The sequence below is a fragment of the Phodopus roborovskii genome, unplaced genomic scaffold (assembly GCF_943737965.1).
Source record: "Phodopus roborovskii unplaced genomic scaffold, PHOROB, whole genome shotgun sequence".
Taxonomy (NCBI): domain Eukaryota; kingdom Metazoa; phylum Chordata; class Mammalia; order Rodentia; family Cricetidae; genus Phodopus; species Phodopus roborovskii.
In genome coordinates, this window is record NW_026126413.1 from 12,704,983 (window position 1) to 12,718,536 (window position 13,554).

The 13,554-nt window shown below is 39.6% G+C and overlaps 1 protein-coding gene across 1 annotated transcript in view; it reads right to left on the reverse strand.

The window, feature by feature from the left end:
• Positions 1-13,554, reverse strand: part of Bdp1 (B double prime 1, subunit of RNA polymerase III transcription initiation factor IIIB) — an 85,974-nt gene that overhangs the window by 47,762 nt on the left and 24,658 nt on the right. Inside the window, exons 11-16 of the mRNA XM_051182837.1 lie at positions 10,968-11,106; positions 9,913-10,071; positions 7,660-7,819; positions 5,841-5,932; positions 3,950-4,166; positions 2,605-2,735 (exon numbers count right to left, since the gene is read on the reverse strand). Of these exons, the coding sequence (XP_051038794.1) occupies positions 2,605-2,735; positions 3,950-4,166; positions 5,841-5,932; positions 7,660-7,819; positions 9,913-10,071; positions 10,968-11,106 (898 nt within the window). The remainder of the gene's footprint in view (positions 1-2,604; positions 2,736-3,949; positions 4,167-5,840; positions 5,933-7,659; positions 7,820-9,912; positions 10,072-10,967; positions 11,107-13,554) is intronic.

Genomic DNA, 13,554 nt, shown 5'->3' on the forward strand with positions numbered 1-13,554 from the left:
AAATAAATGACTGTTGAGTGCTAAGCCCAAAGTGGGTCACCTATATGAACTCCCTTAAACTTAGGGAAGGAGCGTTAGGAAAGAGGGGGTAGAAAGAATGTGAGAGCCAAAAGATGAGGGTGAGTGCTGCAAAATATGTCATGTGAACGCGACACAGCCTTTCTATGTCATGTGAACACGACACAGCCTTTCTATGGCATGTGACGACACAGCCTTTATATGTCATGTAAACACGACACAGCCTTTGTCCTTGGGAAATGCACTGAACCATGGTGACCTGAACAAGATTAAGCTAACAATACAGATCAATATTCCAGCAGGCAATACTAACCAGGTTCACTGGGTTATCAAAAGCAAACTAACAGAAAACTGGAAAGGGCATGAAGATAAAAATAGAAGGGAGATACACAGTTGGGGGAGGAGGCTGCAAAGGAACTGGGAAGAGGGAGTCGGGGTGGATAAAAGATTGAGACATATTGTAAACATATTTGACATAATCAAAGAATACTGGGCCCCAAGATAGCTCAGCAAGTAAAAGTGCTTGCCACCACACCTGATAACCTGACCCCCTGGACATACATTTATAATGGAAGCAGACTGACAGGAACAAGCCGAGTGTGTGTGCACACACTTGTAATTCCAATACCTGGAAGGAACAGGGTGCAGGAATGGAAGGTTGGCCATTCTCAGCTATGTGAGCTTGAAGCTAACCTGAGCTACATCCAACTGTCTCAAATCACCGCCAAATACACACATATATATTTAGTTGAAGTGCATAGGATTTTAAATACCCTGGACTGTTTCAAAGAAAGACCACTTGATCTAAGAATCTTCAGTGCACTCTTCATTCTGAGACGCTATCCCTTCTCTAATACAATCTCAAACAGGATAGAGTGCTCAGAGTAGGGAAAGGGGGAACTGCCTATCATCTATACGCAGATCAAAGTTAGATAAAGCACAGAAACTCAGAATTGTTTCCAAGGCTCCCAGATGTCACGTGGTGGCATGGGCCTATCTCCCCACTCCCACCCATTAACACCTGAGGCAGGTAGGAGAGCTGGCGCTAAGGTCACCAAGAGTGGGAGAGCTAGCTCTACCCCATCAGCTGAAACGCTAGAGAGTGGCCCTACATCACACCTGACCACAGCAGAGCTGACCCTAAAGGTGGAGGTGAGGGAAATTTGACCCTGAGGACATCAAAGCAGGAGAACTGGTTCTATCCCTTGCTTATCACTGCAAGGGGTGAACTTGATAGGGCAATACAGGAGAACTTACTCTGGTGGTGAGGGCAGGAGAGAGCTGGTTGGCTGACCAACCCTGCAACTACACAGGCCAGGAAAACAGGGTTATGTATCTGTGATCTGCTGGAGCACATGAACAAACGAGTCCTGCAGACCCACAGCTGCAGGATTTCTACAACACAGGGCAACATCAGGATAGTAAGAGGAGTTCCAGTAAGGACTTAGTGTAGCAGAGACAAGAGGCCTAGAACCAGACCAGTGACTATTTGCAATGAACACTTGCAAGATGCATGGATAAAAGGTTTACAGCATGACTGTGCCACACTATAGCTTCCACGATGAGATAATTTTTTTTTTTCCTTCTCTCTTTTTTCTTTTTTCTCTTAAATTTTATTTCGGGGGGAGGTTGCAAGGGCAGAGGGTGAATACAAAAGGGATAGGAAAATGAATGGCATTGAGATGCATGATGTGGAAGACACAAAGAATAAATAAAAAGGAGAAAAATGTGCAATAAAAATTCAATACACTTAAAATGACACCTGGGTAGTTATATAATCTTTAATTTTATATAATTAAAAGGTATAATTTTTATAACTTGAAAAGCAACTGGTTTTCATATTTTTGCATTTTATGTGAAATGCAGTATTTTAATTAATATGCCTATTAAGTGAAAAGGCTATTCTATTAACTCAGATACTAGGTGGGGCACATGGAGGTCTGAGGACAACCTGTGGCAGTAGGTTCTCTTGTTGTCCCCATGGGACCCAGAGATCAAACGCAGGTTGTCAGACGTGACAGCAAGTGCCTCTTTACCCACAGAGCCATCTCTCCAATCCGTTTGTTTGTTTGTTTCTGTTTAAGGTTTATTCTTTAATTTATGTGTATGTGTATTCACATATACCACATGCATTCAGGTGCTCAACAAGGCGGGAGGGTATCAAATTCCTCAGAACTGGAATTGCAATCCAGCAATGAGCTGGGTGGTATGCTGCTGGGAACCAAACCTGGCCCAATCTAAACAGCTGAGCCTTCTCTCTAGCACCTTAAATATTGTTAAACATAATAAAAATGATACACAGATAGAGAGGACATTCATTTAGTTTGTTTCTGTGGGGTCAGTAACATGGCTCAGGGGGTAAAGCAGTTCCTTTTAACCCTGATGACCCAAGTTCCAATCCCAGGTAACAAAGGCACAGTGGGAGGGAGAAATGACCCCCAGAAGAAAGCCGTCCACTGACCTCCCTGGCATCCACACACCCCATTTCTGTCTTAAAACACAGGGTAAAGAAATATAATTAATTTGATCAATTTATTTAGTTCTAATATAATTTCAAAATTATATAACTGATAAAACGAAGCTTACCTTGGGCATTCATCAAGAAACTTGGGCTCATCAGACTGCACATTTTCAAAAGAACCCTTTTTTTCAGGCTGTGATATGACATCTTCACACTGGAGGTTTTTAAGTGACTCATTTTCCACTTGTTGAGGAATCTTAATAACGAAAAGTTTGTAATATTTTAGATTTTAAAATGAAACACAAAACTTTTTACTGGAAAAGTCTATCTTTGCCAGGTATGATCAAATATGTTCTGGCACTTGGGAAGTAAATACAGAAGACCACATTCCCAAACAACCCAACTACAAAATATCCCTTCTCGTTTGAGTATAAGTAAAATGGTAAAAATATAAAATTTGTACAGTAACAGTCAAAAAACACATTTTAATGTTTTTCCTTTAGCTACCCTGAAAACCGCATAAGTCACATCATTACCATGTCATAAGTTTTATTCTCTTCTGTACCATCAGGAAGTAATGTTTCAGACTCATCTACTTCAGTCTGACTCCACCTCATTTGTCAGAACCCTCCACAGTGCTAGCATTTCTAAATTCTAATTGTTTTAAGTTCATTAGAGACTCTAAGAAATATAACAATAGACAGGGCTAGGGACATAGCTCAGGAAGGAAGAGTGCTTGCCTAGCATACACAAGGCCCTTGGTTCAATCCACATAACCGCATAAAAATGTCCATGGTGGCACATGCCTACAATCTTAGCACTTGGGTAGAGGCGGGAGGATCAGAGTTCGAATTTATTCTCAGTCATACAGTGAGTTGAAAGTCAGCTGGAGCTACATGAGACTGTGTAAAAAAATATAAAAAATAAAATTACAGCAGAAGGAACCCAAATCTTGAGTCATGCTAACATTTGGTTTTCTTCTAAGGACCATATAAATAATCTAAAACTCCATGAGCCAGGTATATAGGTCAATAGCAAGAACGCTTTCTTCTTAGCCTTAGGTTTGATCTTCTACATCTGTCTGTCTGTCTGTCTCTCTCTCTCCCTCTCTCTCTCACACACACACACTTCACTATCTGTTTTGGGAATTATGCCAATGTTAAAATTCACATATATGACTATCATTCCAAAAGGAGGGTGAGAATGTGGCTCAAGGGTAAAGTGCTTTCCTAGCTGGGCTCAATCTGAAACACAGGGGAAAAAAACCAAGTCCAAATATGAGGTAAGGTGAGAGGAAACCAAGAGTCATGTCCTCAAATATCTAAAATGACTTAACAATAAACATAACTCCTCACTATGAGATTTTTGGCCACAAATGTAATCAACAACACACACGTTTACTTTAAAAGAGTGAAAGTTTTCATTAAGGTTTACATACTTGCTGAATAAATGCTATCAAAATCAACATACCACAACACGGGATTCATTTTTTTCTCTATCAGCACCAGATTCATCTTCGTTCTTCTCTACATGGGCCCCAATTTCTTCCCGTAGTATAGGAATATCTTTTCTTTCTGCAGCTTTCCGTATATTTGGCCTTGGTCTTTGCATTCGGCCCCTCATTAGTCGTGTAGGTCTTAAGACTTTTGGTTGACCATCTTCTGATATACAAGATTTTCCACTCAAACTATAATCACAAAAAAATTAAAGTATGATTACAGTAAAATCACAAAGATGCTTGGCTGTATAAATAAGTAAATCATGTTAAATAGGAAGCATTCGAGTATCCTCAATAACATCTTGAAAGATATTCACTGAACACCTACACTCTACGCTTACAGACAGACAATTCTGGAAGCCTAGTAATAAAAACCTCATGAACCGATACTATCTCATCCTGCTCTCAACAGACAAATCTGCTTCTGCCAATATGCCTTCCCCATCATTGATGATGAAGAAAATCCCACAGAAAACATAACTGCAAAGCAGAACTCATGGTGACAGCTGATGGTAAGAAAACCATATGCTATCACCACCCTTCTCTAAACATTTCATATAAATATATAAAGTATATCTCCCAGCCAGATCCTGTGTATAATAATGATGTAACATACGGCCAAGCGCTAAAAACCATGAGATGAAACAGATGACCACCCTGAGCAAAGACACTGATGAACAGCTTAGCAAAATGTTCTTCAGTAAGCAGTGTTGTTGATGGTTACAAACTTAATTATCATAGGCATCATAAGAAAGTAAATACTCCAAATAATAGGTGATGTTGAAGTCCTCAGGAGAATCAAGAGAAATGTTATCCTGTGCCTCATTTCCCATTGGTGTATCCCTTAATGCTGCTTAGTAGTTGTAAGTCTTTAAAAAAATAAAAAAAGCATCAAAATCTCACTTTAAAAATAGAAAACCCTAGCTGGGTGTTGGTGGCCCACACCTTTGATCCCAACACTCGGGAGGCAGAGGCAAGCAAATCTCTTGTGACTTTGAGGCCAACCTAGTCTACAGAACTAATTCCAGGATAGTCTCCAAAGCAATACAGAGAAACCCTGTCTCAAAAAAATCAATACAAAGAAAAACCTTTACTACCCAACATATGAAACTATTATTTCTCTTTTAGGACATCACAGTATAATGCCAGGAATGAGTGCCCACTTAAAGAAGAGCATCCTATTGAACAGCCCATAATCTACTCCAGGAATGAGTGCCCACTTAAAGAAGAGCATCCTATTGAACAGCCCATAATCCACTCCACACAACCATATTTGGAGATTGCCTGTCTTATATCCATACCAAGCAAAATATTCCTTTAGAAAGCACTTACTACAAATATAATCATCCACAAACATATCCTAATCACTCATTTACTTGACAAAATTTATTAGAAAATATGAGTAAATTGGAGGAAGCACAAAACTTTTAAAAATTCTATGAGTTTGAGGTCAGCCTGGTCTACAGAGCAAGAATGGCTACAGAGAGAAACCCTGTCTCCAGAAAGAAAGAAAGAAAGAGAGAGAGAGAGAGAGAGAGAGAGAGAGAGAGAGAGAGAGAGAATGGGGGGGGAGAGAAAAGAAAAAAACCTAAAATTCTCTACATCTCCTGTGCTGGCATCACAAGCATATGCCACCACACCTGGCTGACGTGAGGCTCCAGATTACTAACCAGATACAGCCCTAGACCTACACACGCCATCATTTCGACCTATAAACGCAAGCACACAGAGCACTGTTAAAAGTTCTTGCTACCATCTACAACAAAAAAAGACTTGAAGTACCCCAGTTAAAGATTCAGACTCTATTAATAAGAACACTAATAACACCAGTGCCCTGACAGCTGTTTCTCCCCACACACTTACGCAGGCACAGCTTCAGTGCCTAGGGCCTCTCTTTCTGCATTCTCTGTCCCCAAACTTTGAGATACGTCCATTCTCTCCTTTTCCATGGGATTCTGTAAATATAATTGTTTACATTTAAGCTTCTTACAATAAAATGTTCCACTGAATGGGAATTAAAGTAATCTTAAATGTTTTATATTTATACCTAAGCAATTTTCTTAAAAATTCTAAATACAGATTAAACTATTATAAAACACAATTTATACACAGAAGGTCCTTGTCAACACAAAGAGTCTTTAAAATGTTCATATTTTTTGACCACTAATATCATTTTAGACGACATTTTAAGGAAGTAAACGAAGAGGCTAGGTATAGTAGCACAAGACTTTAATCCCATCACGAGGGAGGCAGACACAGGCAGATCTTTCTGGGTTTAAGGCTAGCCTGGTATACACAGAGAAAATAATTGAGGGGTTCAAAGGAAAAGATGCTTGCCACTAATACTTACAGCCTAATTTTCATCTCTAAGACCCACATAATGGAAAGAGAAAACCAACTCCTTGCCAAGCCATCCTCTGACCCAGTCCAACCCCCCACATGCTAGGTATTTTGTTTTTAATTTAACAAAAGTAATTGAAAAACATGGAAATACTAGACTGTTCACCACAACATTGTATAAATGGCCTACACTGTTAACATGTTTTCCAAAAATGAAGCAATGCTTAAACTTAATGCCACCAAACATAATGACCTGAGCCTAATCTGCAAAACTAACAGAAAGTTTTTTTCATTAGAGAGTCCTATCTGTCATGTATGGTGGCACATCCCCTTTAATTCCAACACCAGGAGAAAGAAGCAGGTGGATCTTTCCAAGTTCCTGGTCTACATAATGATTTACAGGCCAACCAGGACTACAAAGTAAGAGTGAGAGACCCGACTCGAAAACTACAAAGCCCTATTTACAAAATTACTTTATTTATTAATGAAAAACAAACAACAACAAAAACAAAAATCCCGGGGGCCAGAGAGATAACTCAGTAAGAAGGGTGCTTCTGGGGCTGGAGGGAGGGCTAAGCAGTTAAGAGCAATGGCTGATATTCAGAGGACCTGGGTTCAATTCCTAGCACCCACATGGCTGCTCAAACTACCTAACTCCAGTTCAAGAGGATCTGACATCCTCACACAGGCATACATACAGACAAAACACCAATACACATAAAAGAAATAATTAAAAAGAAGGAGTGCTTATAATCCTATAATCCCAGCATTGGGAGGGTGGAGCCTACAAGAACCCTAGAACTCATCAGCCAGTCATTCTAGCTTAACTGGTAAGCCTCAAATCGAAAAGAAACCCTAGCGGAAGAAGCAAAGTAGAAGGCTACTGAGAACCAACACAAAAGCTGACCTCTACACATATGTGCACATATATGTACCCAAACACATGCATGCAACATAAACATGAAATCAAACATACAAGAAGCATTTTGAATAAACATTTTATGCAATTTAAAAAGTGACCTGGGGGATGTAGGTCAGTGGTAGAATGTGTGTCTAGCATGAACAAGGCCTAAGTTCAATCCCTAATACCTCACAAAAAAAGAAAAAAAAAAAAAAAACAAAAACACCAAATTTATCATCACTGGTATTCCTTTTCAAATGTTTAGCCCACACTCAAGTAAACACCTGAAACAAAGACTAATAAAAAAACAAATCTAATTTTAAGTTTTTGTGTTGTACTATCAGTAACAATAGTTTGAAATTACAAGATAAACATTTTATTTGTAACTACTTAGAAAATATTTTTATAACTTTAATTTCCATGCAATTTCTTAGGCCACACCTTTTCAGATGAAGTTTCTGGAGGTGAATTCTTGTTCGTTTCACCTTGTTTATCTTGTGAAACAACTGGTTTTTTCCCAGCTGCCCTTGACAGATTAGGTTTAGGTCTCTGCAGTCGACTTCTTGATTTTGGTTTAACAGTTTCTGCTTGTTCAGTTTCTCTTTAAAAAAAAAAAAAAGAAAAAAAGAAAGAAAGAAAGAAAGGAAGAAAGAAAAGAAAAGAAGGATATTATGTGAATTGCAACCAACATGTAGTGACGTTCAAATCAAACTCGACAAAGCTGGAAAATAAGCCCTGAAGATCAGCCCAGCGAAGGAAGCTGAAAGACCTACTACTAGATGTTAAAAATTTATCACTATCAGTAATTAAGAAGTATAGTGGTACCAAGACGTATAAGGATGGAAATGTAACAAAATAGAAATTCCAAATCAGATATGATTTTAGAATAAAGATTGTCTTTGAAAATAGAAAAGTTGAAATGAGTACCACAGAATTCTTAAAAATAACCCGTATGCTAGGTTTGAGGGCACACACCTTTAAACCCAGCACTCAGGAGGAAGAGGCAGTGGGATCTCTCTAAGTTTGAGGCCAGCCTGAAATACACAGCAAGTTCTAGGACAGCCAAGACTGCATAGGAAGACCCTGTCTCAAAAAACCAAAAGCAAAACAATAAAAATAAAATAAACATTACACAAAACTAACTTCTGGTGGGAAAACTGGTTAACAAAACAGAGTGCACTTCATCCCTTGCTCTGTGCTGGTCATACGTTCCAGGTCGAACAAATATTTAAAAGAAGACAGAAAAAAAAAAAAAAGAAAGCTGCTTTTTTTTTTTTTTTTATAAACTATAGATTGAATAAATCTAAGATTTCCTAAAAAGTGGGAGAAATTAAGAATCAGGTAACATAAAGTAAAAACCTGGGGGTTAAAGAGAGAGTTCAGTGGATTAAGGCACTTGCCATCTAGAGTCCAATCCCTGACATGGGCCCGCACACACGAACGAACACACACACGAACGAACACACACACACACACACACACACACACACACACACACGAACGAACACACACACACACACATCCTTTAAGCCCATTTAAAGCCTTCACTGAAAACCAGACTTTCAAACTGGCATAGAAGTAAAAACATAAGACTGAAAGTGTTGCTTGTGAAAACAACCCGTGTGGTCATGAGTAGAGAACCACAAACTCGGATACATTCAAATGGTGAAGCACTACATGAAAGTATGGGGGACCATGCAGAATGTCTGTATGAGTGTACTAACATTAGGTTTCAGAAGATACTTGAAGTCTCCCAAAGAAGCTGCTGCTCACGCGTTACAAGGAAGACAAGTGGAGAAGACTTTACTCTGTGTCTTTTGTACTTCTTAGTGTTTAAACAGAGTTTATTCCAAAAATTAATTTCAAAGCTTTGATTTTCAATGTGGTGTGCTTTACTAAAAATAAGCATTCATGAGCTGAATGGCCTTTGTTTCTTTCTTCTCGTCATGTGCATGTGATGTACATGCATGTGTGCTCATGTTCATGAGTGATGTGAGTGTCCATGTAGGCCTGTGATGGCTGTTCGTGGTTGTAAACTTGACTAAATAAAGGATTAACTAAAACCAAGGGCCGGGCATACCTATGAAGGATTTTTTTTCTTAATTAAAGAATTTGAAGTGGGAAGACCACCTCTAATCTGGATCTTTGAGACAGCAAGAGCCCTTTAATCCAGATCTTTAGAGGAGCAGCCTTTAATCTGGGCCACACGTTTTTACAACACCTATATAAAGGACATGGAACAGGAAACACTGCTCCTTGCCTGCTTGCTCTCACTGGCTGGTCCAGTCCTTCACTGGAGCCTACTTCTTCAGGGTCCCAGCACCCAGTGAAGAACAGCTGAGACACCCACCCTCATGAACTGAACAACCACTGGATGCTAGGAACTTCCATTGGCAGACAGCCATTGTTGGACTAGCTGAACCACTGCCTATAAGCCACTCTAATAAACTCCCTTTCAGTGAACATCAATATCTATGTGTATGCATATGTGTGTGTGCATGTATATATACGTGTGTGTGTCTTTTAAAATACTAAACATCTATCTTTAAAAACAAAGTTTATAAAAAGCTGGAGCTACAGCTCAGCCTTCCAGTCTCAGATGTGCCCAGTATGTTTGATATCCTAGGTTTAATCCCAAAAATAAAAAAGAAAATGTTTATAATAATTTTATAAAATATCTAAGATAATACTTACGATGGCTTATTCTTTAGGTCAACATTCCTTTCTTCTGTACAAATTCTTCCAACATTATTTACTTCACAAGAGGCAGCACTCACAACTTCTGACACAGGCAAATCTGCACCACTTGACTCTGAGGACTCACTTGCTAGAGGCATGATGTTCTGCTCATTACTAAGGAAGGGAAAATGTATCAGAAGGAAACGAATTCCTAGAAATAAATTTTCATAACACTACAAGATTGTGTGTGTGTGTGTGTGTGTGTGTGTGTGTGTGTTGGTACTGTGTGAAACCTTGCTCAGGAACTGTCCACCTTGTTTCTCATTGACCTGAGGCTTGACAATTAGCCTAGGAAGGCTGGTGAGCAAGCCCAAGGGAATTATCTCATCTCTGCCTCCTACACACTGGGATTATCAGTGTCTAACACTACACCTACTTTTTATATGTTTGCAGGAAATTAAACTTGAACATCAGTGCAGTCCATGACTGTAATCCCAGCACCTGGGAGGCAATGACAGGAGGGTGTGTTTGTGTGTGTGCTTTTTGTTCTGGGAGTAGGAACCTGCTAGATAGCCCAAGCTAACCTTGAACTTATGATCTTCCTGCCTCAGCCTCCTCGGTGCTGGGATTTTAAGTGTGCACTAGCATACCAAGCAGGAAGATAATACACAATAAGTTACAAAAAGAAAATTAACCAAGAGGCTAGGAAACAGCTCAGCAGTTAAGAATACACACTGCTTCTGGAGAGGACTCACGTTCAATACTTATCAACTATGCCAGGCAGCCACAGCCACCTGTAATTCCAGGTCCAAGGGAATTCAATGCCTCTGTGGGCACCTGCACTCATGTACACATATGCACATAGACACATACATGCACACATAATTAAATAATAAAAAGAATGTTTTTTTAAAGTTAATAAAGATTCAACAATGTACAAGCCTAACAAAAGGGTTTGAAAATAAATAAATGAAGTAAAACAAACAGAAAAAGAAGTGCAAAAGCACAATGACAGTTGGAGACTTCAATACTCCTCTCCCAGTTAAAGCCAGTAAAGAGGTAGAAAATACCATGTGGAAGGGGCAGAGTCAGTTCTCATCTCCATCTTTTCATTGGATGCTAAGCCTTCGATGTCATCTGTGTTCTGTGGGAAGGAAGGTATCTGTTCCTTACTGCTTTCACCTTCACTTTCATCAGAAGGACATGTATCTAGGAATATAAAACACCACGTTATTCCAAAAAAAAACTATCAAAGATATCGATCTTTTCAAGCATAAGGACTTTATATGTAACATTTTTTCCTACAAAATATTAATCCACTCAACTCTCAAGATATAATTTTTTCCTTGAACAAATTTTGTTTTGCTGTTTAAGCCTTATCCTTTAATAACTGAGCCATCTCTCCAGCCCTTTTACTGCCTAAATTTTATTACATTTATTACTATCATTTGTGTATGTGCATGTACATGAGTGCTCACATGAGCCCTCACATACATTCAGAGTTCAGAAGACAACTCTTTCACCTCTGAGGGTTTGGGGATTCAACCCATGTTGTCAGGGTTGCATGGCAAGTGTCTTTTCCCTGCTGAGCCATCTCAAGCACACAAACAGACACAAAATAAATACATGTAATAAAAGGCACTAATATTATTAACCCTATGTTGAAGGAACCACCTAAGTTCCAACATCTTAAGTTCCTCACCAATATTTTAGATGGTAGAAGCTAGAACCAATAGATAATTAAGCTATTCTCCTTTACATGTAAAGTCTTTCTTCTTTTGATTGAGACAGGGGCTTACATAACAGGGTAGCCTCAATCTCATTAGGTAGTAAAGGGTAATCTTTAACTTCTGTATCTGCCTACCTCTACCACCTACATACTGGGATTACGGGCACCAGCCACTTTACCCAATTTTCTTTTCATATATAATCATTTTCTTAAAAATACTGTTCATGTATTTATTAATTCTCTCTCTCTGTCTCTGTCTCTCTCTCTCTCTCTCTCTCTCTGTGTGTGTGTGTGTGTGTGTGTGTGTGTGTGGTGCCCATGTGGAGATCAGAAAGTAACTAAGAGGAGTTGGTTTTCTTCTTTGAGGATCCCTGTGATCAAACTTAAGCACCTTTACCCATTGAGCAATCTCACGGGGCCTCTACATGTAATAGGTCTTGTAATGGTAAACAACTACAGTATAATAGTCTAATGCTTATAACTCAGACAAGTGCAGGCTGGGCATGGTGGTACATACCTTTAATCCCAGCATTTGGGAGACAGAGGCAGGCAGATCTCTTGAGTTTGAGGTCAGTCTGGTCTACAGAGTGAGTTCCAAGGCAGCAAGGCCTACACAGTGAAACCTTGTCTCAAAACAAAAACAACAACAAAAACCAGACAGCTGTAAGCAGGATATAAGAGCAAATGTGCATAATACCAGCACTTAGACTGGAGAAGCAGGAGTTCAACATTATCCTTGCCCACACAGCAAGTTCTAGTACAAAGTGGGCTACATCAGACCCCATCACAAAAGGGGAAAAAATCCTCTTACTTCAACTACCAGAACTGATCTATTAAACTATCAGCGATTTCTCTTACTGCTAGCTAGCTCTCATAGTGCTGGAAGGTGATACACAGGCTACTAAAGGGGAAAGTCATTAAGAGTCTCACCACTGATGAACCCTGCAAGCAACAGCAACTGAACTGACAGGATACGTCCACTGGCGCAACAGTGGCGCCAATGCTCCACTGGGAACACCGGCTTCTTGATTCCCTTTACAGCCAGAGCCACCGGAGGAGCCTCATGTAGTTATCAGGTTTTTACTCTCTACTCTGGCCTTTTGGGGATGCACCACCCAACTCCCAAATAAATCACACTCAGAGACTTAGCATTAGGTATGAATACCTGGCCTTAGTTTGGCTTGTTTCTTGGCAGCTTTTCTTAAATTGTCCCAACTACCTTTTGCCTCTGGGCTTTTTCCTTTTCTTACTGCTGTATACCTTAACTGCACTCTTTCTCCAGCTGGCTGGGTGGCTGACCCCTGATACCCTCATCTCCTTGTTCTTTTTGTTCCTCCCCTTCCAGATTTCTCCTTCTGTTTATATACTCTCTGCCTGCCAGCCCCACTTATCCTTTCTTCTGCCTCAATATTGGCCAATCAGCTCTTTATCAGACCACCAGATGTTTAGAATCAAAGCTTCACAGAGTTAAACAAATGCGGCATAAACAAAAACAACACACCTTCAAATAATATTCTACCACAACCTCAGGCTGGAGCAGGAAGACCCTGGACAGAAACCATGGGTAGTGATGCTCTAAGCCACCGGAGGATAACCTACTTCTTTGCTAAATAAACACAGTATCAACTGCCTTCTAAATATTTATCTTCACAGCGAAGGATTAGTGCAGCTCTCAGTCCTTATTAGAGAAGCTTCTTCTTGTAGTTAACAGTCAATACAAGGACTCAGAAATGGTCAAAATGCAGAAAAGTGACTGTTGAGTGTTCAGTCTTAATTAATTTAAATAATTTAATTTAATTACTTTAGATGAACAACTAAACCTGCCAGCGTCCCCTACGCAAACTTGGGGAATATCACAGAGGAGGTGACAGAAAGTTTGTAAGAACCAGAGGTTGAGAAAACTGGTGAGAGAAAATCAGTCCTCTGGA